The sequence below is a fragment of the Phoca vitulina genome, unplaced genomic scaffold (genome assembly GCF_004348235.1).
Source record: "Phoca vitulina isolate PV1807 unplaced genomic scaffold, GSC_HSeal_1.0 scaffold25, whole genome shotgun sequence".
NCBI lineage: Eukaryota > Metazoa > Chordata > Mammalia > Carnivora > Phocidae > Phoca > Phoca vitulina.
The window spans coordinates 45,521,466-45,547,365 of NW_022589728.1; the positions used below are offsets into that span (position 1 = coordinate 45,521,466).

Consider the following 25,900-nt stretch of genomic DNA (forward strand, 5'->3'; position numbering starts at 1 on the left):
ACTACAATTATTTGAAGGCCGCCTCAACATCTTCTCTAAGTGTTCCCTTATCCAGGCCAAGCATTTCTGATTCCTTGAATCATTCCTTCAGTAAATGTGATTTCCAGACCCATCACCACAGTTACCCTTGTCTGAATACACTAGTGTGTTATGTTCCCTTTTAAAAATCTGGCAGCCAGAATTATACATAGTATTCCAAATGTGGTCTAACCAGCTATTACCTCCCTGTGCTTCCATTAATAAAGTAGAAGATTGAGTTAGCTTTTTATTAACAAGTTCAGACTGTTTGTTATTATTGAACTTGTGGTCAACCACATCCCCCAGGTCTTTATCATATGACTCGCTGTACAGTTGACTTTTTGAACCCAGTGACAGGCCTTTGCATTTATCCCCAATAAATTAAATCTTGTTGCTATTGGCCTAGTCCAGCTTGTTGAAATCCCTTAAAAAAAATGTGTGATGCTGTCATCCAACATATTAAGTATCCTTGGTAGCTTTACGTCATCTATAGATGTGGTAAGCGCGCGTTCTACGTGTTCGTCCAAGTCATTAATAAATATGTCGAACGGGACAAGTCCAAGGTCTCCATGCTGTGGTGAATCACTAGATACCTCCCTAACGCGTGGCTTCAGGCATCCACTAATGCATCAAAGTGCACGGTCATCTAGCCTACATTTCTTAAATAAGAAAATGCATCTGAAAGCTTTTTTTAAGCCATACTATATAAGATGTTTCTTATCTTATTTACAAGGTTATCATAAGACACTTTGCTAAGTGCCCTGATTAACCAGGACTCAAGTATGTAATCAGTCCACTTGGTGCAGATCAGACAGAGGTAATAACCCTGAGCACTAATGCTTAAAGAGCATGTAGTCATTTTCCGACATACCTTCAGCCTCCATCCAGGAATCTTTACGTAGAAAAAAAGTTACCAACCCAAGGGAGTATCTGATTTATAAAACGTGCAGTAAAGACGTTTTGACTTTTTGCTTACTTCACTCGCCTTCCCCTACATCCCATATCAAGGCCAGAACAGATACCAGCAAGTTGGTACCCACTTCAGAACATCAGCCAAGTGCCCTGGTCTAGAGTCTTCTGTGTGTTTACAGTTTGTTCCAGCTGAGTCACACCTGCTCTTAAAGATACTTGGGAGTAAGGATTTCCCTAAATATTTTTCAGCAGCTATGCAGAGGGAAGAATTATACCCAGAGTATCACTGTTTTGTTTTCGCCCTTATCCAACCTTTTCTCATTTTAGAAACTGATCATTTTGGAAATTCATCTCCCTTCTTTTCCTCTCTAGGAGATCGAATCTCATTGCTTTTGCTACCAACTATCATCCAGTCACTCTCAGATCTGTCTCTGGCCCCTGCATCTCTCCTGAGCTCCAAGTCAGTGTTCTTCACCAACCACCAGACATCTCCGCCTGAAACTCACAAGCTCCTCAAACCCAGCATGTCTGAAACCAAGTGATCATTTTCCATTCCCCAAGCCAGCTCTCTTAGAGTCGCTACTCCCCAGTATACAAACCTTAAATAATATTTCTATAAATTTGTATTGAATTCCTGCTTTATGTCAAGCACTCTACAAATATTATCATTAGTCCCTGCCACATCCCTTGAAGGTAGATGCTACCTAAAGCCCAGGGAGGTCACCTTGCACAAAGCAAGTGGCCTGGGATCCAAACTCCAACTGTCCAGCTTCTGAGCCTATATTTTTCCTCCTGCACCCCAGTGCCTTCCCCCGCACACATCCTGTAAATCACCAGCTTCTGGCAGAAATTCCTCAAAAATGTCTCTGGATCTGCCCCTTCTCTCTGTGACCATGGTCTACTTCCGGCCTTTTATCCATCATCCCTCTCCCAGAGTTTGGCAGTAGCCCCTCAAAGGACCTCTCTGTTGTCAGCCTCATCACCTCCAACTCTGTCTCCACAACTACCACCCAAGTGATTACTAAAACACAGAGTCCAGCCCAGAGGAGGCTCTCCAGGCCACTAGACTGCTTAAAACAGACCACCCCTGAGACCAACCAGGCTGCATCTCACTCCCGTATTCCCTCCACAGGTGAGGGATCAGGTCCATAGCACATACACAGATCTCTTCTTCCCTTCAAAGCCTAAGTCTTGACTTCATCCATATCATGGTTTTCCTTCCTCAGATATTTTCTTACAAGCCACTCCATCTAGAGGTAGAAGTAGTACCTTTTCAATTTATTCCTTCCCAAAATAGGGAGTAAAAATTTTTATGAAAAATGAATGTTAGCCAAAGGTCAGAACAAATAGAATGGCTGATTGACTTATCTGCAGATCTATTAATGGAGGCTGATTATCTGCCCCCCACAAGCTGGAGACCCAGGAAAACCATAGGTGTAATTCAGTGCGGGTCCAGAGGCCCGAGAACCAAGGGAGCTGATGGTATAAATTCACCAGGAGAAGTTGAAATGAGATGTCCTAGCTCAACAGTGAGGCAGGGGGAAAGGGGGCAAATGATTCCTTCCTCTCCCTTTTGTTCTATTCAGGCCCTCTACAGACTGGATGTTGCCCCCCACACACACCTTGGAGAAGGCAGTCTATGGAGCCCACTGATTCAAATGCTAATCCCATCCAGAAACATCCTCACAGACACATCCAGAAATAATGCTTAACCTGGGCACCCTCTGGCCAATCAGGTTGACACAGAATTACTTAACCACAAAAAGAAAGTAAAAATCTGAGGTGGGAGCACCAGGAGTCAAGTAAAAGAAAGAGAACTGGAAAGGGAAGAGGCCCAGCAAGGTGTATCTTGTGTCTGCTGTAGCCCAGGTGGAGAGAAAATCAGTAAAATATTGGAGGAGGGGAGCGCAGAAGGAGTTTTAATAACAGTCGTACCTATTATTGAAGTCTACCTCAGCTGCAGTGCTGGGATGCTTTATAACTCCCTCCAGATTATCCCTGGACTGCCACATAGAGCCTACAGGGAAAAAGCAGGAGACAGGGGAAGAGAGACTTTCAGGAATTCATCCTTTTATTTCCTGTGTCCCCTTGTAACTTATTAACTTAGTAAAATTAAATTGGTATCATTTTTTAAAATATTGTTTGCTGGACATAAATCTAATAAGCAATCATTTTAATAAGGATAACTGGATATGTTAGAAAAGCACAAATTATATTAAAATGTTTCTTACTTATAATCGTAGTAGAAGACAACGTAGTAAGTGGAGGGCAGGATATAGGCCTGGGATGGTGTTCCATCCCACACGCAGGAGAGAAAGTCTTACTGATCAGAGTATCCAACACAGATACAAAGGGCAAAACACAGAGTATCCTCCAAGGGTTTAGTGGTCAGGGCAGCAAATCTACGATATGTTGCCCAACAGCCCCCCACACTCCCCCCCACACCAGTATGAAGTGAAGAAAGAACAAACACCCGATGCCGGCGCTGATCAGGACTGGCTGCTCACTGGGCAGTAACAAACAGCTCGGCCACAACAACAGAAAATCCCCCTCGGTCATCAGTCATGTCATCGTCCCTTTTCCCACACGTGGAACAAACAAATCGCCTCCCCGGCGTTCTATCCAGTCACCACATCCCACTGGAAATCCAGTACTTCGGAGCGACTCTCTGAGTCTGCACATTGACTCCTTTCATCTGGAGGGCTGTGAGCTCATGTCCTCCTCCCTTTCCCCCCATTTTACAAGAAGCATAACCATTATAAGCCCTCCAGAATGGAAAGGGGAAGAATGAGAGACATAATGGCAGCCCCTCATCCATGACAATTCGGAAAATTTTCTGAGCACGTAATTGTGGGGTTTCTACCCTGGAGCAAGGTCTAGTCTCTGAGCCCTGTCTACTCTTGGAACTGCTTTCTTACCATTTTTCTTCTAGTCCCTGGCTCTACCCTCAAGAGATCTTCCTCTATCACATCTGAAGCTCGTATTATTGAGTCTCAAGCAATCACAGTCTCTTTTAGTCAAGGCTTGTGAGTTTATTGGGCAGTAGTCATTTCCCAAGAGAATTCATGAACTGACAACCACGTCCATGGTCCTTTTCAAGGCATATTTCTGTGCTATCTTGTTTCTTTGCCTCTCTCTAGATTTAAGAGAGCTTCTGTGGCAAACTTATACTTTTAAGCTAAACTTTCTTCTGAGTCACTTTAACAATTGATGAGGTTTTAACAGTGAGTGTGATGCCTATATGTAACCCTAGGGCAGAGTATTAATCTGCCTTCATATTCACTAAACTTTGGTCTCTTGATGTTTGAGGTTTAAAAGCATTTCTAGCCTTGCAAGGCCCTGAATTTCTGGAATCTCTCTATTCTCTTTCATTTTTATTTGCAAACTGGCCAATTCTTTCCTGAACTCATCTCTTCTTCAGAATACATTGCCAGAGACAGCCAATAACAGCCAACACACACTACTAATGTTTTGTTTCCAAACCTCATCTTCTGGAGGCACAAATGGATTAGGTTTATAATCTGCCTATAATCAGGTAATCCCAGACAACAGTCTTACTAAATGTCTGCTACTTCATAACATGAATTGCCACTTTAATATCTTTCAATATCAATTCCTACTGCCTGACCATTAAGCCAAGGACTCCTATTTTAGGTTTTTGCTGGAACCCTACTTCTAGTACCGATATCTATATTATATTAGTTAGTATAAGCTAAGTTATGCTGCCTCTCAGAATCCTAGCATTTACTTCTTGCTCATGCTTTGTGCCCAGGGAGCTCTGTTCTACATGGTCACTCAGGGATGCAGGTTGGTGGAGTCTCCATCACCTTCTGTCTGCCCCACCGTAAAAAGCCACCCCAAAACCTAGAGGCTTGAAAATGATTAACGTCTCATGAGTCTGAAGGTTTGTTTGGGTGATTTTTCTGCAGGATGAGCCTGGGATCACTCATGCAGCCACATTCGGTTGGAAGTTGGCAGAGGGAGGATTTCAGCTGGAGAGTCTGGGCATCTCTCTCACCATGTGGTCTTTCCTCTGTAGGGAGGCTAAACCAGACTCCCTCACATGGTTGGCAGGAGGGCAAACCCCAGGAAGCAAGCTTTATCAGGCTTCTTGCCTCGTGTTTGCTGATACTCCGTCAGCTGATGGCAGTCACAGCCGAGCTCTGGATCAGTAGAAGGGACTAAGCAAGGGCCTGGAAGCTGGGTGTGCAGCTCCTTGCCTGTATAACACTGTGCCACAACCAGCTAGACCAGGAGTCAGCCAGCTTTTTCTTCAAAAAGTTTCTTCTTTTTCTTCAGTAAGCATTTTAGGCTTTAGAGACAATATGTAAATAAGTGAGCATAGCTATTATCCCCATAAAACTTAATTTACAATTAACAGGCCGTGGATTGGATTTGTCCTGCCACTGATCTAGAACATAAAGCCTGTATTCGGCCTCTGCAGCAGGAGAAGAAGACTAGCTCTTTTATGCTTTGGCTCAGAAGTAACACTTGTCAATTCTGTCTTTAGCTCTTTGACCAGAACTTAGTCACGTGGCCATACCTAAACCGCAAGGGGGTGAGGAGTATACTCCTGTTGTGCCTGGAAGGAGACAGGTATGGGGGGACACTAGAAGTCTCCACCGCAGAAGCCATGTTGAGATGATCTCCATTCAGATCTTGATTGCATACCAGGTACCGGTTATAAGTACTGAAGAAAATGGACACAAAACCATTGCCCTCATGAGTTATACAGAGATCACGATGATTAATATATGAGAGGGAGAAGCAAGTTACTCATCTCTGCCCTGGAACTATTAGTTATTACCTCATCATTTGTGTACTTGGCTTTTTCACCAGCTAAGCTGAGAGCCGTTTGAGGGTATGATTAGATCTTTTTGGTCCCTGGGGCACCTGGGTGACTCAGTCGGTTAAGCATCTGACTCTTGATTTCTGCTCAAGTCACGATCTCGGGGTCGTGTGATGATCTCTGGGTCATGAGATCAAGCCCCGCATCAGGCTCCCTACTCAGCAGGGAGTCTGCTTCTCTCTCCCTCTTCGTCTGCTCCCCCCCTTGTGTGCTCTCTCTCTCCCCCCAAAATAAATAAATAAATCTTAAAAAAAAAAAAAAAAAAAGGATCTTCCCCATCCCTAATACAGTGTCTTGCTTTTTGTAGGTGCACTTTAAGTATCAAATAATTGGTTGAATGACTAAATGACCAAACCATCAAAACAAAATAAGGATTAATTTTAAAACTTGTGTGGGAACCTAGGTGCAGGTGCCTAATTTCTCTGGCAGTTAGTGCCTAACTCCCTAATCCCTAGAGCTGCCGCTGTACAAAATGCTTGACATTGTGAGCTGTTTCTCTCCCTGTGAAAAGAGATATGAACTAAAAGTCCATGTTTCTTCCATTCTAGTGGTGAGTGAAAGGAACACCCAGCAAAATTTTTCTCCATAGTCCAGATTTTTGACGAGAAGTAGTACCTTGAAGATTTAGGTCCACTTGCTTGTTTCAGAGTCCCTTGGGCAGTTAACAAAAAACATCAGCTTGACCTATCTTTACTATCTTAGAAGGAACTAGTATCCTTTCTCATTTCATAATGCCTAAGGATGACTTTGAGTTTGAACACAGCAATAAATATTTCCCCTTTTGATCCTCTCCCTCCCTGAGGGTTGATAGTTCTCTCCTAAAACCCTGGGACATGCACTGAGGTTACAGTCACTGAGAGAGGGAAATACAGATGGGAGGGAGCACAGGGCCTTAGAAAGGTTTGTGCCAAATGAATAATCCCACATCTATAAGCCTAGTAAAAAAAAGCAGTTGACTTGGGGCGCCTGGGTGGCTCAATCAGTTGAGCATCCCACTCTTGATTTCTGCTCAGTTCATGATCTCGGGGCCATGGGATGGAGCCCCACGCCGAGCCCCACTTCAGGCTCCACGCTCAGCAGGGAGTCTGCGTCTGTCCCTGTCCCTCTGCCCTTCCCCCTCTCACATCATGCATTCTCTCTCTCTCTCTCTCAGATAAATAATCTTTTTTAAAAAAGCAGTTGACTTACTTTGTATATCATACAAAATAATAAATGTGAATGTTTCTGAAATAATACCTGTTTTGTTTTAGATTCATGAGCTGAGCCATTCCAGATTTTGTCCTAGTCAAGTTCAATTTTTTTTTAAAGATTTTATTTATATTTCTGAGAGAGAGAGCGTGAGCACGAGTTGGGTGAGAGGCAGAGAGAGAAGCAGGCTTTCCGCTGAGCAGGGAGCCCAGTGTGGGGCTCGATCCCAGGACTCCAGGATCGTGACGTGAGCCAAAGGCAGACGCTTAACCGACTGAGCCACCCAGGCGCCCCAAGTTCAGTTTTTACCTTAGAACAGATAAGGCAAATTCAGGGTACAGGGTCTTTAGAAACATATTTTTGCAAAACAATCCATTTGGGAAACACGTCCATAGAGAACAGACTCCCCTCCTGCCATCAAACTGACAATCTAGTCATTGGGTCAGGTGTATAAACAGGTGACTGTGCTGCAAACAATACAGATTTGTGACCAAACAGAAATATGGTTAAAGTACTTTAGGGACGTCAGAGTAAGTATCAAGCTGAGGAAAGGATTAAGAAACCTAGAGAGTACCTTCATGGAGAAAGGTATCCTTAAGGAGTATGTGCAAAGGTACACAGGATCTGGAAAGGACCCGTGTGGGGAGGGGCGCAGGGGTGCCGAGTGGCAGACAAGGGCCTAAGCTAAAGCAGTGGCCGTGGGATGGAAGAGAAGGCACTAGGGGAGGGGCCCACGGAGGGGGAGCATCTGAGGGCCACCACACTGCAGGAGCTGAGCGGGAGACGTGATGGCCAGCCGCACGGCCCGGGGTGCTGCACGCGGTCAGGATTTCTGAAGGAGGCGCCCTCGTGCACGAAAGAAGCCCAGTGACATTGAAGTCACGTCCCAGTTTGAGCCTGTGACTCTCTCCTGCGGTTCTGTGTACTCTCTCTCCGGTTCCTCCGCATACGGTCAGAATTAGAGTACATTCATTCCCTGTCAGGCAGGCACCGAGCTCTGTTCCTTCATCCAGGAATTTTCAGCCTTCTTTTATTTACTGTCCTAGCAATAATAAAGGGCCCAGACTTGGACTGAACTGATACTGCAAGTTATCAAAATCAACATTCCCAAACACAGGAGGTTCTTGCCCCTCCTCTCAGGTACTGCTGGCTGTGAACATGATGTTCTTGGAGTTGTTTTTCAAACAGTTCTGTTCTGCTTGCAGATATTTATCCATTTAAGCAACCTATTTAATGCTAAAAGGACATCTGTTCCTGCTGGCCTGGCACCTGGCTTCTGAGATGGAAGTTTTCTGGGGCTTAGTCCACCTTCCCGTGGAAGAAAAATTCATTTTGACTCCAGGCAAATGAAGTTATCTGACATTATTGTTACAAGTTATGTGAGGGACTGAGGGGCCTTGAGAGGATTATGGCGTGGTAGGTTTTCTGGTACGTTTCTGTGTCCCCAGGATAGAAGTGCATCCTCATGGTAGTAAGTCAACACTCAAGAGTCTGAAAGTTTTTTGCATGTTGCATTTCAAGTCCTGAGTTTCAGGGGATTATTTTCCACAGAGATTCACATGCACACACAAAGCTGGCCCATGGCTGGGCTCCAGCCCACACAGAGCTATTTGCCAATTCCAAAGAAGCAGAGAATGAAGACACTCATGCCCTATCATCCGTCGTTTTTTGCTATGAACCTTACAGCTGGATATTGAAAAATCTGGATTTGATCTTTTTCGTTTTTTTTTTTTTTTTTCAAGTCAGCTGAATAGCCTACACACATAGATATAAAGAAATATAACCAGCAAGTGTTTGTGGCATCGAATCAGAACTTAAGACATTTGAAGGCAACCATTTCAGTAGTGTTTCTTACTTCTTTTTAATCAGATTTTGAATATTCTTCTCATAGGTTGTGTTCCTGACTGGCTTTGGCTATGTATATGTGGACATTGTCCTCCAGTGTGGCACGGTCTTCGTCACTGTGGCCCCAGAAGGAAAAGTGGGACCTAGTTTAACCGCTACCAATAGGTAGGATTAATTATTATCCCAGTGACAGTATGGTAAGCTTTCCATTATAAAGTCATAAACCTGCTATTTATCATTCTTTATCATCTCTATATACACATTACAGCTTTTGGTGAATTATTATGTAATCCATAAGGATATGGTTATTAGCATTAAATCATACCTATAAAAAGTAGCAATATATTATCTTCTTTGGTACCCCTTCCGGTGGTAAGTTTAACAAACTGATTTACAAACTAAGACATGCATCTTAGAATTATATATTAGTTAGACACTGGGGAGGGTATGTGCTCTGGTAAGCGCTGTGAATTGTGCAAAACTGTTGAATCTCAGATCTGTACCTCTGAAACAAATAATGCAATGTATGTTAAGAAAAAAAAGAAGAAGAAGATAGCATGAGGGGAAGAATGAAGGGGGGGAAATCGGAGGGAGAGATGAACCATGAGAGACGGACTCTGAGAAACAAACTGAGGGTTCTAGAGGGGAGGGGGGTGGGAGGATGGGTTAGCCTGGTGATGGGTATTAAAGAGGGCACGTTCTGCATGGAGCACTGGGTGTTATGCACAAACAATGAATCATGGAACACTACATCTAAAACTAATGATGTAATGTATGGTGATTAACATAATAAAAAAATAAATCCAGGAAAAAAAAAGAATTATATATTAGCATTAGCATGAAATGCAAATTAATACTTCTGTATCCAGTTGACAACCTAGTAATTAGTAATCTGACTTAGCAATTAGAGCTACATCAAAAATAAACTCACCTCTTATTTAGAGTGTTGCCATCATGTCTTACACTCATGAACCAAAGAGTTAATATGCATAATTTAAAGGAACTCCTATAATCCAGTAGGAATAGTATGAAGCTAGCCCCTCTTTCTAAAAGAAGAGGCACATGCATGACCAGGAAATTCTAGGAAGAGAAAATATAAGTAATCAAAGAAATGCAAATTTAAGTAAGATATTACCAAAGTAATGATGTGCCGTCATATACAGTTCAAGTGGAAGTGTATAAACTGTTGCCATTTTCTGGAAAGCACTTGAGCAACATGTATTAAGAGCTTTAAAATCCCTTTGGCCTGGGGGTGCCTGGGTGGCTCAGTCAGTTAGGTGTCCGACTCTTGATCTCAGCTCAGGTCTTAATCTCAGGGTCGTGAATTTAAGCCCCGCGTTTGGCTCCATGCTGGGCTGGCTCCACACTAGGCGTGGAGCCTACTTAAGAAAAAAAATCCCTTTGGCTTGGAAACTCCACTTTTGTTTTCTTTTTTAAGATTTTATTTACTTATTCGAGAGAGCGCATGAGTGCATGCGTGCATGCATGAGCCTGGGGGAGGGGCAGAGGCAGAGGGAGAAGCAGACTCCCCGCTGAGCAGGGACCCTGACATGGGGGCTCGATCCCAGGACCCTGAGCCGAAGGCAGACACTCAGCCAACAGAGCCACCCAGGCGCCCCTTGGAAACTCCACTTTTAAGAATTCTCAGAGTTGAAGGGTCAAAGCAGTGGTGAGAGAAGTGGGCTAAAGACAGAGAGAGATTTATCATATTGCCACTTAGAGTGGCAAAATATTTCGAGCACAAATGCCCAGCAGTAGGGGAACAGATGGTACATAAATGGTATATCCACAGAAAAAAAGGTTTACAGGCTTTCAGTGGAATAGAAAAATGCATGTGATAAATCTAAGATAAAGCAAACAGAATATAAAATTGAATATACAAATATGACCAGTCCTGTATCATACACACACAAACACCCACACACACACATAAATACTTCTCTGCTCACACATGCTCATACACACATGCACAGAAAACATTCCTAGAACTAAAACTCAAAAGAAGGAACCAAATTTTCAATAGATGAAGGGGTTATAAGTGATTACCTAATAATTTTCTGCATTTTAATTTTCTACAAGAAGAATTTAGTTTAGCATCAGAAGTTTATTATTAAAATTTTATTTAAAATGTAAAATAATAATACCAACTTCCATACATTTGTATAAGCCCTTTTCTAAAAAAGTTCCTTGCTTTTCACATATGGTTAAGAAACTATTAATTTCGACCTGCCAAATTATTATTAATTTGAACTTACAATGTTTCAGACAAGGTTGGGTAGAATGTTTTCTTTGCCCAAGAGTGTTTGTAAAAAATCAACAGCATAACAAAATTGGAGACTTAATATAAAATTATATAACACAAACTTTCAAGCCTATACAACAATTTCAGAAATATTTGTCTAGGGCATTAATAGTGCGTTATTAATCATAGTAGCAACAACTTATACATTCAGTGGTAGAAGTAGGAAAGGGACAGATATTTACTAATATTCCCTCAATTCATTTATTCAAATATTTTTCAAGTGCTTACTGGATTCCAGGTGCTATCCTAGGGATGGGGACACAACGGTGACCAAAAAGACCAAAATCCCTTCTTTTGAGAAAATGATCACGTTCTCATAGATGTAGAATGGAACACAGAGAATAAACATAATAAAAAAGGAAAATTTATGGTACAGTAGAAGGTTGGCTTTCTGCAGGGATAGAAACAGCTGGGTAGAAAGACCAGGAATGCCAGGCCACAGGGACAGAGAGAGTAATTTTTAAAAACCAGTATAGGTAAGCCTCACCACGAAGTGACATTTGAGCAAAGACTCAAAAGCTGCGAGGGAGTTAATAATGTGGCTATCTGGTGGGAAAGCTTCCCGACAGAGGGCACAGCCGGTTCAAAGGTCTGAAGTAGCGTGCCTGGCACGTTGGAGGAGCAGGGAAGAGGCCAGTGTGGGCCAGACAGAGTGGGCGAAAGTGAAAGTCGTAGCACCTGAGGTCGGAGAGGTGAGGGCTAGAAGAGCGGGACTTGGGTAGGGCTTAGCTTTGACTCTGAACGAAGTGGGGAAATCACTGGATCACTTCACTTGAGTGAAGAAGTGACATGATCTGACCTAAATTTTTAGGAACTCGCTGGCTGCCTCATTGAAGTAGACCACAGAGAAGCAAGGGTGGAAGCAGGGAGACTAGTTAAGAGATTGTTACAGTTATTCACACTAGAGATGCCAGTGGCCTAGACTGTGGTGGGATCAGTGGAAGTGGGAGGAAATAGTCAGATTCTGGATGTGCTTTCTAAGAAAAAGCCAATGGGATTTCCCTGAGGCACTGGGTAAGGGTTGAAAATAGGAGTATCAAGGAGGACTCCCAAATGTGTGTTCTAACAAGGGATGGGATGTGGTTGCCATTAACTGAGATAGGAGGGGCGCCTGGGTGGCTCAGTCGTTAAGCGTCTGCCTTTGGCTCAGGTCATGATCTCAGGGTCCTGGGATCGAGTCCCACATCGGGCTCCCTGCTCAGTGGGGAGTCTGCTTCTCCCTCTCCCTCTGCTGCTGACCCCACTTGTGCTCACTCGCTCTCTCTCAAGTAAATAAATAAAATCTTTAAAAAAAAAAAAAAACTGAGCTAGGAGAGACCATATGTAGCTCGGGGGTGGGGGTGAGATCTGGAGTTTGATGACAGACATGACAAGTTGAGACGACTAGTGAGTCTGCGGAGAGGAGTTTAGATACCGGAGGCTGCAGTCGGGTAGCTCTGAGCTGACGACGTGACTGGGAGTCCTCAGCACAGAGACAGCATATCAGGCCATGGGACTGGATGAGGTCTGCAAGGGCTGAGCCTTGGGCACCTGAATCCACAGGGGTCAGGGAGAAGAGGAGGAGGTCACACGGTGACTGAGGATGGGGGACCACAAGTAGAAGAGCCAAGAGAAGACAGATAGAAGGAATGTTTCCAGACAGGAGGAGTTATCGACAAGGTGAAATACCATTGTAGGTCAAGTGAGCCACAGACCAAAAGGCCGTCAGTGAAAGGCTAAGTGACAAGGAAGTCACTTGGTGAGAGTTGCTCTGGTGGACTGTGGGGACAGAAGCCTGCTTGGAGCAAGGGGAAGAGGGAATGGAAGGCAGCCCGCAGACAGTGCGTGTAGAAGTTTTTATGGGGGGAGCAGAAAACTGAGGAGTAGCCAGAGGGCTACTAGCCCCAGGCCTCAGCCCCTGGGCTTATAAGAAATCCAATGGTAGGCCGTTAGCAATGAAGAAAAAGACGAGGATGGAGGAGAGGGAGGCTGGAGTGAAGCCCTGGAGCAGGGGAGGGCTGGAAGATTTCGTGCACCATGGAGGGCTTGGCCCGAGGCAGGAGCGCAGCAGGTCAGCTCTGGAAATGGTGGGGGAGCAGAGCCCACGGCCAAGACATGGCTAGATGGGCCGGGATCCTGGGGGTGAATGTAAGTTTTCTTGTTTGCTTTACTTCAAGGTAAGGAGTTTGGGTTATTTGATTTTACCTTTCTGCCCTGAGATGATTGTGATAGAGAATTAGTGCACAAACATTAGAATTTTGGAGTAAAAATCTGGTGTTGAGAACGGGAGCACATACAGAACATGACAAGAACTTGTAATAGTCCCATAGGGAACATTTCCCAATGCTGTTGTGGGAATGTGACCGGTTCTGTCCAGACACCATGAACTGAAAGTTGAATTCTTATTTGTTTTTTATGAGAATCTGATGGAATATCAGGAGGTGTGTAATAAGGCACTGTTGGGGACGGGGGAAGGAAGGAAGGAGGAAAGGGAGGGAGGGAGGGAGGAAGGAAGGAAAAAGGTGGGAGGGAGGGAACAAAGGAGAGAAGAAAAGGAAAGAAAGAAAAGGAAGAGCAGAGGGAGACTGATGTTCTTCTCCCTTTCTCTTCCAGAACTCTGGAGAAGATTGTGACACTGAAAGTGTTCATCACTCAGTTGAGCCTGGTGGTGTTTGATGACCTCACCCACCACAAAGTATCGTCTGAGCTCCTGAGACTCACCCTGGACAGTGTCTTTCTGCACGTGGCCCCCATGGCCGCTGGCCTGCCCGGGGAAGAGGCTGCTGCGGCCCCCCTCCAGCTTCACTGCGTGGAGGTCTACTGTGGGGACCTGCAGGTGGACAACCAGCTGTACAACAAGTCCAATTTCCACTTTGCCGTCCTGGTCTGCCAGGGAGAAAAAACAGAACCCGTGCAGTGTTCCAAAATGCAGAGCCTCCTTGTATCCGGCAGAGATCTGGAGGAATACAAGGAGACCTGTTTTATCAAAGTCTGCCTCACCCTAACTGAGGGCGAGAGCGGCTTCTTCGAGGATATCAACGAGTTCCGCTTTGAATTGAAACCCGCCCGGTTATACGTGGAAGATACGTTCGTTTACTACATCAAAACGCTGTTCGAGACCTACCTTCCCGACGGCTGCCTGGCCGCGCAGCCCGCCGGAGCCGCGGGGGGCCCGCAGGGGTTGCCCGCGCAGGTCGGCCAGCACGCCAGGGCCCTGGTGCATCCCGTGAAGTTGCGGAAACTGGTGATCCAGCCAGTGAGTCTCCTCGTCAGCATCCACGCCTCGCTCAAGCTGTACATAGCGTCCGACCACACGCCGCTGTCCTTCTCGGTGTTTGAACGCGGCCCCATCTTCACCACGGCCAGGCAGCTGGTCCATGCCCTGGCCATGCACTATGCCGCGGGCGCGCTCTTCCGAGCAGGTGAGTCCACACACTGAGGGGCCGGGCTGGGCTAGAGCCTGGGCCAGAAGGAACTGCTTCAGGGGCTGCTTACCAGCCTCAAGACCTAGGGGAGCAATATGGCGGCAGGGGAGGAGCGCGGGCTTTGCAGTTCGCGCTGGATTGACATCCGCACTCTGCCCCTGCGGGTAAGTCATTGAACCTCCCCGAGTCTCCGTTTCCTCATGGATAAAATGGGTTTTAAGGGCGCCTGGGTGGCTCAGTTGGTTAAGCGACTGCCTTCGGCTCAGGTCATGATCCCGGAGTCCCTGGATCGAGTCCCGCATCGGGCTCCCTGCTCGGCAGGGAGTCTGCTTCTCTCTCTGACCCTCCACCCTCTCATGTGCTTGCTCTCTCTCATTCTCTCTCTCTCAAATAAATAAATAATAAATAAAATAAAATAAATAAAATGGGTTTTAAGATCTCCGAGAGGATCAGATCAAAGCGCCTGGCTCTTAATAAACACTCAAGCAAATAGGAGCTTTGATATTTGCTGTTATGTACCTTAGAATGTTAATTCCACGTAGCAGATGCTTTCTCGCAGCTCTCTGCAGGTACAAGGGTGTTAGCATGAAGTGCAGTAAGGAAAACTAGCCCCGGGCCTCAGCCCCCAGGGCCTAAAAGAAATCCAGTGGTAGCTTCTTAGCTTCCTTCATTACAATCCATGAATAGCTGTAGGTGAGAAATTCAGAGGATTTGTGTGCTCATAAGATGCATGAAGAGCCTTCTACCTATCCAGTGTGGCCTGGCCTGTCTAGACAGCAGAAAGAAAGTGGTTGGAGTCTCAGCTTCTCCAAAGACCTGAGATAGAAAAGTCTGCAGGGAGTGGTTTGAATATGTGTACAGCAGGTCAGATGGTGAGTACTGTGCTAATGGTGGAGTGGAGTGCAGGGAACGGAGTGGTCTCAGAATATTCTATGGTAACGGGCATCGAAACACACGTTCCTCGCCTAAATTCACTCCAACACGGTTTCAGTGTGATTATCCAGCCCCTTATGTGCCCATGAATTCAAGCAACAAACACCAACCAGAGTTGGTCTTGTGGGTTCTTTCTAGCAGAGAACGTGACAGTCTTCCTTTCGGAGGGTAACACAGGAAAGAACATTTATACCGTTGTACTTGGTGAAAGCATTCCCATACAAGCTAACATTGTAGCATTAAATGACCCCTGTTGTTGCCAAACTGGTGAGATTACATTCTCTCCATAATGAAATTCATAGAGTTAATGAGGTTACCCAGAAGTCTTAACTGAAAATGACAAGATCAGGGGAGGGCCCTGCTGGGACTATTGTTTTGATAGCTTGCACAACGATGAAAAAAATATTTCTCTCTTGCTAAGAAATCGTTTAAAAATAAGCAGTTAACATTTCAATTTTAATAGATGGGTATATTTATAAACAATTCCAGAAACTTAACCTTTCAGGAAGTTTTTGCTTTTAACATGAGAAGCAGGCACATAAGTTCCTGGGCTCCGATCTGGGGCCTGGGAAGGACTAAGCTCCCGCCAGGCCACCACATAAATGCTGAGGTGTGGGGGGCACCCATGTAGGTAATGAGCTGGCAGAGAAACTCCCAACTGTGGCCCCAAGGAGCCATGTCCCTGCAGCCTGTGTGCTAAAAACGCTCTCTCTGTTTTGTTTTTTGTTCTTAATGAGCTTTCACAAGAACATTCTGTTTGGATTTTTTGTAATCCACCTAAAAATCCTCTAAGCTGTTGTCCCAACCTCATTATACGCTGGGACAAGAAATTCTAATATAGAGGGCCAAGTTTTTAGAGCCTGTTGGGAATTCTGTCACTAAAAGCCTACAGACAAAATGGGAAGATGGTAGGAGGTGACGGACGCCCCAGTAGAAGAGCATTCAAGAGAACGTACTAGCATTCTTGTAGAGGAAGGGGGAGGGTTGGCCTGGGGATGAGCAAGTTGCATCTGTATTGCACGTGGGGCAGGATTCACCCATTGAACTTGACTAGAAGGTTCCTGCCCGGGATGGTCGAAATACCCTGACCTCATTTCTAGGGAAGTTTGTGGATTCACCTTGAAAAGGTTTTAAAAATAAACAGTAATTAGAAATGAGTAGCCTTATTCGAAGGAAAGCATGTGGGCTTTCTAATTTCCTGGGGCCCCTCTACACCCAAGTCTCAATTTGATGGAAAGTCAGACAGACACTCTTTTTCAACAAAATTTCCAAACAAATAAGCAAAAGATGTATTTGCTTTTGAAGGAAAATAAAGAAGGCGTGCCCTCGGATACTTACTGCCCTTTTCTGGCTAGCTCAGATGCCGCTGAGAAGTAGCTCGGGTGCACACATAGCCCTCCCGTCAGGCAGTGCTCCTGGTCCAGGAGACAGCACCCCGCCTTCCAGTGGCCGGGGGAGGGGGGCAGACGGTGAGGCTGGGCAGTGTCCCTTCATGCTGGGCCCCGCTACACTAGTCTGTGTAGATGGGCTTTGCTCGGCAATAGCTTCCTCTCCTTTGCTTATCTGTGTGTAAAATCTGTGGAGAGAAGGAGAATTAAGATGTTTCTAGACCAATTTGCTGCCTGCAGGCAGAACCTTATAACTATTCCAGGCCAAAGGGAATCTGCTGTTTCTTTACCTACAGAGAGAGCCCTCCAAGGAACCATATTCCACAGCCTTCCATGCTACCCTGCCTCCTCGCTGCAGCCTGGGCTCACAGAGGGTGGGTGGGCGGGGTGGGAGACCCAGCCCCCACGTCTAAGCAGCGGGAGATTGTGAACAGTTGAGCCACACTTGCCCCCTCGTCCTGCCTGGAAGAAGTAGAAGTGGAGACGGGTTAACACCATGTCAAATTCGCCTCAGTCCCCTCTGCCTGCTATCCCTGACCCCAGGGGGAGGCTCAGTCATTAGCCCCTCTGAATTTATGTAAATTAGGGAGGTAATAGTACTTGCACAGTTGCTGGGTGCATTAAATAAGCTGAATGTCTTGTACCCAGAAGCTGGCCCTTTATAGTCCTTGTCTCTGGCAATGACTCCCTAGTGTTACCCTCGTGCTGTTCCACACAAGAGGAGTGGGCTCCAAATTTAAGACTGTCCCCCCTCTATGGGGCTGGGCCTAGAAATGGGCAGGGCTCTGCCTTGCTTCTTGCAGCCACATCTTCCTGAGCCTCTGGGATCAGTGACTTGACTGAGAGTCTGCCCCAGGCTTGTCCTCCAAGAATCTGCCGCTCAGGCAGGATTGGCTCCCCCATGAGTCCTGGCCCCACAGCCGCCCCATGAGAGCGGTCACAGCCCCAGGCTGGGGGAGGGTCCGTGGTTCCCGGAGGAAGTTGCCGGTCTAGAACCCTGCGCTTAGCCCTGGGCCTTGCCTGCACGTCCAGCGCCCCCCCAACCCAGACGAGCACACCGAGCCCCCTCCCAGGGGAGGAAGGTGAAGGGAAGCCACTGCTGGAGTTCACACCATAGCCACGTTCCCACGAGGCAGCAGACACCACAATCAGGCCACTGAGCAGGCCAGCCCCTGGCAAGTCGTCGTCGTCCAGCCCCCCCACCCCCGCTCGAATGGGAAACCAGATCCAAAGCTCCCCTCCCGGGACACTGGAAGGGAACACTCCCCTCTCGCTAACCTAATCAGTATGTCCGTGTCACCGATGTTTACACAACTGAAGCTGGGGTTGAAGGGGAGACGTTTGTCTGGCTCCAGCTCTGCTCCAAAGGGAAGAACTCAGCTTGGTAGGATTGGGAAAGATTAAAAATAACTCCTCCATCCTTGTCAGAACTTTGCATCTCCTTTGCGACACCCCATTTAGCATCTGGCCTTCCCCCCGCCCCCGCCCTGCCCCCGTGCCTCCGCTGCCCTGAGGTGGTTTTAAAGATAACTTCCCAGCCTGCAAACACACCTGCACCCTAAGAGACCGCCTTTCCTTGGGGTGGGGGGGCAGGGAGTGTGCGTCGCCTTGCACACAGGTCCCTTTTAGCAGGAATACGGGAGGCTCGGGCAAGAAAGTCAGAGTAAAGCTGTTTGCGAGGCTGCCAAAAGGATCACTTTGATTTATAAAGTATGAAAGTTTGCCATTTATGAATTCACAGTGAATGAGTTATTTCCCATATTTTGCTCCAGAGGAGCTTATTACATTCTCAATTCCAGTGTGAATAATGAATTGCAGGGAAAATGGGTCACTTTTCCCAAATGTTGAAAGTGCTGTATTTAAGGTTTCAGTAACCCCTTCCCTTTGGTCCCTCACAGGCTGGGTGGTTGGATCTCTGGAAATCCTCGGCAGCCCCGCGAGTTTGGTGCGAAGCATCGGGAACGGAATCGCCGACTTCTTTAGGCTTCCGTACGAGGGGCTGACCAGAGGCCCTGGAGCCTTTGTGAGTGGAGTTTCTAGAGGGACGACATCCTTTGTAAAGCACATTTCCAAAGGTAGCTGTTTGGGTTCCTTTTCATAATGCCTCCTTTTCATTCCTTCCCTTATTTTTTATTTTTAAAGAACGCGTTGGAAGTTTTCAGTGCGCGAAGTGTGCCTCTACCCTTGCTGGGCCTGGTAGGTTGCAGTGAAATGCTGGATTTGTAACAGAGCTCCCACAGAATGTCTTATGTTTTAAACAGATCACTATTTGCCTGCAGTGTGTGAAAATGTTTCAGAAACTTCAGAATTTTAAACCTCCCATTGGGAAAACAAGGATTGGCTCAACTGTTATTCCATGTGATAAATACAGAAATATTAAAGGTGTTCAGGACTTCTGCTAAACATCAGAAACCCTACACTGTGTTGCCTCATCATTTTTTTTTTTTTTTAATGTAGATACAGTTGTCATAACTTCTGGAAGGATATGGATACATTTTGACATGGAAGCGACCTTGGAGGTAGAACAGCCAGCTCCCGGCTAGCAGGCCACAGCAACAGTGCCATCTTGTGGCCCAGACGGTCCGTCAGGCACGGAAGCCACACTGCTGCCCACATGAAGGGGCATGTTTTCGTTTTATCTGTGTGTGCTTGACGATATTTTGGTCAGGTTGGCAGTGACTCGGGAACTAATAAGGGCCATCTGAGTCCCCTTTTCTTCTCAGCAGGAGGCAGGGAAAATAGGGCAAAGGGCTTCTCCCCCATAAAAGGCTTTTTAATGTCAATAGCGCTGCAACTCTGTGATGAGTGGGCAGGTTATAGAAGTCTCTGGAAGGCTCAAAAGAAGAGGACCTTGAAATATGAGCACCCATCCCCTGTAGAGGGGGGCTGGCAGGAGAATGCAAGAGCATAAGCCGAGTTGTGTAGACAAGGACAGGCCCACTCCCCCAGGCCCCAGCCGTCCGGGAGGCCTGCGAGCTGAGAGCCGAAGGAACTCATGGATGAGTCACTGGTGGATTTCTCACTCCTGACACTTGAATCTTTGTGGTTCTGTTGTTTTTATTTTCAAATAAGACACCCAACACCTGCTAAATTGAACCCCATGGTAATTTTAGCATAGTGACTCACTGAATGTTTTTTTACACTTGTTCTCTCCTTCTCTTAGCAAAAATCTGTTTCGTTTTTTGGTGTCTGTGGGTACGCATGGACTTTTTCTTTTTAGATTGCTGGTAAAGATGCAGCTGCAAAAATGCCGTCTTCTGTGTTTTCTTGGAACTAGGTGTCCACTACTGGACGAGTTCATTGGTCAGTTTCAGGATCTGTCCATTGATGTCTTTCAGTCTTGCTTCACTGAGATCTCTGCAGACTTGCTAGAGGGGTTGGGGACTGTTTTGAGCAAGATGCTGAGATAGCCTTTCTTAGGAAAACCAGACAAAATCATGGCTTTCACATGATTTATTCCCTCACTTTTTTCAGCTCACATCCTGAGAATCAAAACTGCACGTCTTGGGGCGCCTGGGTGTCTCAGTTGTTAGGCGTCTGCCTTCGGCTCGGCTCGTGATCCCGGGGTCCTGGGATCAAGTCCCACATGGGGCTCCCTGCTCCGCAGGAAGCCTGCTTCTCCCTCTCCCACTCCCCCTGCTTGTGTTCCCTCTCTCACTGTGTCTCTCTGTGTCAAATAAATAAATAAAATCTCAAAAAAAAAAAAAAACTGCACGTCTTGACTGTGGCCCGATCATTAGTTCCTCAGAATGTCAAATGATAAAGTTTAGTGTTGCCCTTGGCTCTAAGGAGGGAATACATTTTATTCCTAAGTAGAAATGTTTCTGTACAGTAACCTTAACCTTTAAAATCAGAACAAAATTTAACCTTCAACACTGGGCTCAAGGAGGAGTTCAAAACTCTGTTAGCCAAGCCTTGACGATCCCACGAGAGTGGATGGTAGTTTCATCAAACTCTGGGCATTTTTCTGGCAACAGCGATTCTCGTCCTACCCCTTTTGAGGTGTGCTATCACCCTTACAAGCAAGTGTTAATCTTTGCCTCGTTTTTTAAAGATTTAAGTTTTAGTAACCTCTACACCCAACCTGGGGCTCAAACTCACAACCCCGAGATCAAGAGCCGCATGCTCCACCGAGTGCGCCAGCCAGGCGCGCCTTCACCTCATTTCCTGAAGGCTGTTGCTTCAAGCGCCCAGAGGAAGCCCCCATCACTCACCACCTGGGCATGTCCAGAAGGCACAGATGCGCTTCCACTGCCCCCGCTCCCCGGGGACCACTCGCGGGGGCTCCACGGGATAGGTGACCAGAAGGCCAACCCATGTGCTCTTGTGCCCTCAGGTACCCTCACCTCCATCACCAACCTGGCCACAAGCCTGGCGCGGAACATGGACCGCCTCTCGCTAGACGAGGAGCACTACAACCGGCAGGAGGAGTGGCGGCGGCAGCTCCCCGAGAGCCTGGGCGAGGGGCTCCGGCAGGGCCTGTCCCGGCTGGGCATCAGCCTGCTCGGTAAGGGGCTGCGGGGGACCCGCGCTGGATGGGTTGGGGGGTTGTGAAGTTTACATCCTTTCTGCAGACAAGGCTGAGGCCCCGGGGGGGGGCGGTGGCGGGCGGTGAGGCGCTCACTCTGCTTCCCACCCTGCATCCGTGAGGCGCTGGCCCGGGGCCTCCCGCCCAGAGCCCTTGCGCAGCTGTGAGGGGCCAGCCCAGGCCCTGCCCGGTGGGGGGCCCACGTGCACAAATGCCCACGCCCCGCCCTCCCTTGCTTCCGGTATAAACCCCATCTGCCCTCAGGGTGGCTCCCCGAGAGAGCGTCGTGAGGCGCCCTGCGCCTGGGGGCGTCGACACAAGGACGGCAGCCCAGGCCGTTCACTGCTGAAAGTGAGCAACGGGCCGGCCTTCTGAGGCCCCGTCTCCTGCCCGGCCAGATACTGCGGACGCTCGCCTTTGTTTGAGAAGCGCTTGGGCAACGTGCAAATGTCATGTAAACTTCAGTGAGGAGCCCACTTTCGCCTTCTATTTTTCCAAGAGCGCCGGCTCAGCCTGACTCAGAGTAATTACCGTTTGTCAAGCAGCCAGATGGTATAGTCAGAAGGGAAGATTGCTATGGATATTTCCAAATACTACAAATGTTCGAAAAATAAGTTGCTTTGGAAAACTCTATAAAAAGGAAGCTTCAGAGCTGAGATTTTGCAGAGCAGGATTTTCAAGGGTATCTTTTGTTTATTTGTTTGCAAAGGAATTTAAAACTGTATTGCTTGGCAGCCAGCCTGCCGTGCATCGGAAGGAGCGCGCATCTCCCGGAGATCAAAGTGCCCCGAAGCAGGGAGAGCAGAGGTCAGAAAAGATGAGCTTGAAAGGATTTGTCCTCTCTCCAGTGTGCAGTTCTAGCCACAGCCCTCAACTCGCAGCACAGCCAGCTGAGGCTCTGGGAGGAAGTAGTAAGATGTTACAAGCTCAGGTTAAGTTACTAGAAATTGTTTAAGTCATAACATTCTGTGGTGATGCATGGAAACTGGGAGCTTATGACCTGGGATGGAACTGCGGGGTAAAGGAGGGCTCCAGAAGGCCAGGGGATGGCGTGGGAGTGGACCACATTCCAGAGGAGCCAGCAGACCCAGGCTAGGGTGTCCAGGTCCTTTTTTTGTGCCCTCAGGTATGTTCTTACCTTCTCTAAACCTGGGTTTCTCCTTTGTAAATTGGGGCTGGTAGTAACATTACTAGAGGTAATAGTAGAGGTCCGTCATGGGCCAGGCATAGGGTCCGTGTTTGGTAAACAGCACCGCTCATGCCGTGCCCTCTACTCCGGGCAGGAGAGCTTCCGTCCCTCCGTGCAAGCTCCTTTTGGAGTTGACAGGTGCTCAGCAGAGGAGACCTGAGCTGGCTGGCCTGGGGCCATGTCCATTCCAACCAGTCTGTTCTCTTCCCACCCAGAGACGCCCTCACCCAGCACCCGGTCGTCACTGTACAAACCTGTGCCTGAGGGTAGAAATCCGTTACGGGAGGAGCCATGATCCTCCCTTTGTGGTGTCACACTTTCTAATATGGCGCCTATTGTTGACCAGGCTAGAAAGTCCTAAAACTTTGATCTCTGCTGTAGTCACGTCTCATACATCCTCATCCATGCAAGGGAATCATTTAGTCTGTCTGCAAAACCTCAGTGGGCTCGCAGTCTTTCTGCCATTCTGGTCATTTCCAAAAACTCAGGAGTTCTGTTGGTGACATAAATCCCTCCTGGGTATGCAGTGACCTCACCCGCAACCTGTGGCCTGAGCCCGGGCCCCCAGGAGCACAGCCTCCAGCAGTGCGCCCTGAGCTGCATGCCCACTGCTGTGCTCCTCAGACGGGTTAGGTCGCAGTGGGCGTCTCAGAGCTGGCTCCAGCCAGCTTCCTTCCCTCTCGGAACGCTCTGTGTCCCACTTTATCCCTGGCTCATCTCAAAACGTCCCATCCCGGAACTACTTGATGTGTGGCAGGAAGACGAGAGGAGGAGCAGGACCAATCAAGTCCCCTCACTGGGGAAAGCATACATTTATCACCATTTAATTTATCCCCAGAAACAGTGTTTAAAACCGCTAAATGCAATTAAGTGTCTGATTGACGTTAGTGCTATTATCCTATTGTTTGAAACCCATGCACAGTGAAATCAAAGTATTACTTCCTCAGTTTCTTCCTCTATGAGAAACACTAACAACCCAGTTAGTAAAAAGGTATTTAAAGAACACTTGAGCGTTGACAGAGCGTTTTCACATGTGTCATCTTATTTGATCTATGAACCCAGGCATGGATATGAGGTGAAGTGACTTGCCCAGGTCAGACCTCCACCAGGACAAGAGCCTGGGCCTTTCCTCCTGTCACGCACCCTGGAGGGCTCCCAGCCTGGAAACAATCAGGCTGTGGGGAGACTGAACAATTCAAAGTTCCAGGGTAGGAAAAACACATTTCCCCCAAATGTTTATGGGTCTGGTGGGCCTTCTTGCCTCGGTTTTGCCCTCATGGGGACACCGTGGAGTGTTAGGAGGTACTCGAAAAATCAAAGGGAGTCTTTAGCTGCCATGCCCAGCCACATCGCCCCAAGTCAGCAAGGAAGTGTCGCCTGGCCGAGAGATGCCGCCGAGGCTCTTGGATGAGCCTCCCCCACAGTTTTGAGCAAACAGTGGCTCTGGGGAACATTCTGTTTAGCCTGCAGACTTGGTAATAAGGTTTTGCCACATTTACCAGATCCGTTCCCCAGACACCCCCTTTCCTCCCGCACCCTGGAGTCTGTGCTGAGCGAGGATGGGAGCTCCGTGCCACTGTCGTACTCCATGTTCCCTCCCAGACGCGACTTCTCTGTCGCGAATACCACAGGAAGGATGTCCGAGCTCGCCTCCCTGATCCCCTTCTTTCTGGGCCGCTGCCTGAAGGGGGAAGCAGTGCTAGGCTCCCCAGCAGCCATCCCCTCCGTCTCCACGGCCACTCTTGGTAATGCCATGTGGAATCCCAACAAATTAGGCCTCTACCAGGTGCAGCAGGACGTTTTCCCTGGAGTGAGGGAGGGAGCGAGCGAGCCATGCACCGCAGACTGGCTGCAGCTAGTGGGGGGGTTAGGAATAACAGAAATGCTTCCTTCTCAGTGAATTAATCTGTTGTGGTCGGAAAAGGCTAGCCTCAAGCTGGGATACTTAATATACTCTGTGGGTAGGTCTCGCTTGTCTCTGAAGTGGTGAGCTCTAGTGTCCCGGCTTAGGCCTGTGCCTCCGCTGTCGTGATTTAAGAAAAAAAAAAAAGTGTCCAAAATAAAATTACAGCGTGTGGTGAGGGCAGCACCAAAGTAGCCACAGAGGAACCTTCATAGGTCGGTAAGCCAGTGTTTTCTGCCCGAGGCTGGGGAGCTAGTCACGGAAGAGGTAAGGGAGGGCCCTTCCGGTTCCCTTGCCCAACAAAGAAAGCCCTCCTCCTCCAACTAGAGGGGAGCGAGGGAAGCACCCCCCAATTTCTGCCTCACCCAGCGCGCGCTGAGTCCACGGAAACTCCCCTCCATCCAGCCGCGCTTCCTTCCTCTCTCCCTTCATCACATCACAGCCGTCTCCATGTGGCCGCCCACCCCGTGGGCCGGATGCCAAGAGACAGTTTGGGAATCAGTTCCCACCACTTAGAAGAGCCTCAGAGCAGAGCTCGAGTAGATGACAGTAAATAATTTACCGGTTGTGGGATTTAGCTGGATTAGACTTAACAAGAGAGCCTTCTGAAGCCCTACGAGAAGCTGCCTCTCTCCAGGCACGGCTGCTGGTCTCTCACGGCCTCTCTGGTCTCCAGCTCACACCTGGTGACCAGTGAGGTGTTGGTGTGTGTGACAGGCTTTCCCCCTGCGGGGTCTGGTGCTGGGCGAGGGCATGCGATCTGATAGCTCCTTCTCTACCTCTCAGAATCTAACACCTTGTCGTGAGGCTCAGATTTTCCACTCTCTGGGCTGCCCAAATAGTTTATCTAGCAAAGCCGCAGTAACTGAGCCTTCAGTGTGGCCGGTGGCTGGAGAAAGTAGAAGATCAAAGGGGAGTTTCACTGTGATACCTGTTTGCGCTTGGGTAGCAGTTAGAAGTTAGAGCCTGGTGTGGGTACTGATGGTTATCAAGGCTCCATGTTCCTTGTACGGGGTAGCCCTGGCACATTAAAGGGACGTGGGAGAGTCTCAGTGAAGTCACCACCTGCCCCCCGACTCAATTTTAATAGTCTTAATGGAAATCTGCACTTGAGAAAAGGCCTTTCTTAAATAATTTAATCTATTGGTGAATTTGTAATTATTTACCTCAGTTTTCCTACGAACTTAAGCATGGAGACCTTTAAAAGAAATCAGATAATGACGTCACAAAAGCTGTGTTCTCTGATCCGAAGTTGTTCACTTTGAACTCTCTGCCGTGAGATGATTCGAAGAGAAGACCCCCTGGTTCTTGCCTGCGCTGCGCGGCCACCACCCCATTCCACTTCCCAGCTGCTCTGCCTCCTGACCTCGTGGACACACAGCAGAGCATCAGAGTCCTCCGACTCAAAGAGGAGGCGAGCCCCCAGCCCGGGTGCCAGGAT

At 47.7% G+C, this 25,900-nt stretch overlaps 1 protein-coding gene across 6 annotated transcripts in view; it reads left to right on the forward strand.

Moving 5' to 3' along the window:
• VPS13B (vacuolar protein sorting 13 homolog B) overlaps positions 1-25,900 on the forward strand; it is a 749,374-nt gene that overhangs the window by 713,169 nt on the left and 10,305 nt on the right. For 5 of the 6 annotated variants that reach the window (XM_032421506.1, XM_032421505.1, XM_032421503.1 and 2 more), the window contains 4 exons: positions 8,859-8,977; positions 13,707-14,515; positions 18,738-18,914; positions 21,176-21,346. In XM_032421506.1, the coding sequence (XP_032277397.1) occupies positions 8,859-8,977; positions 13,707-14,515; positions 18,738-18,914; positions 21,176-21,346 (1,276 nt within the window). Of the gene's footprint in view, positions 1-8,858; positions 8,978-13,706; positions 14,516-18,737; positions 18,915-19,296; positions 20,346-21,175; positions 21,347-25,900 lie in introns of those variants that run through there. The other variant, XM_032421507.1, reaches the window with a different exon arrangement.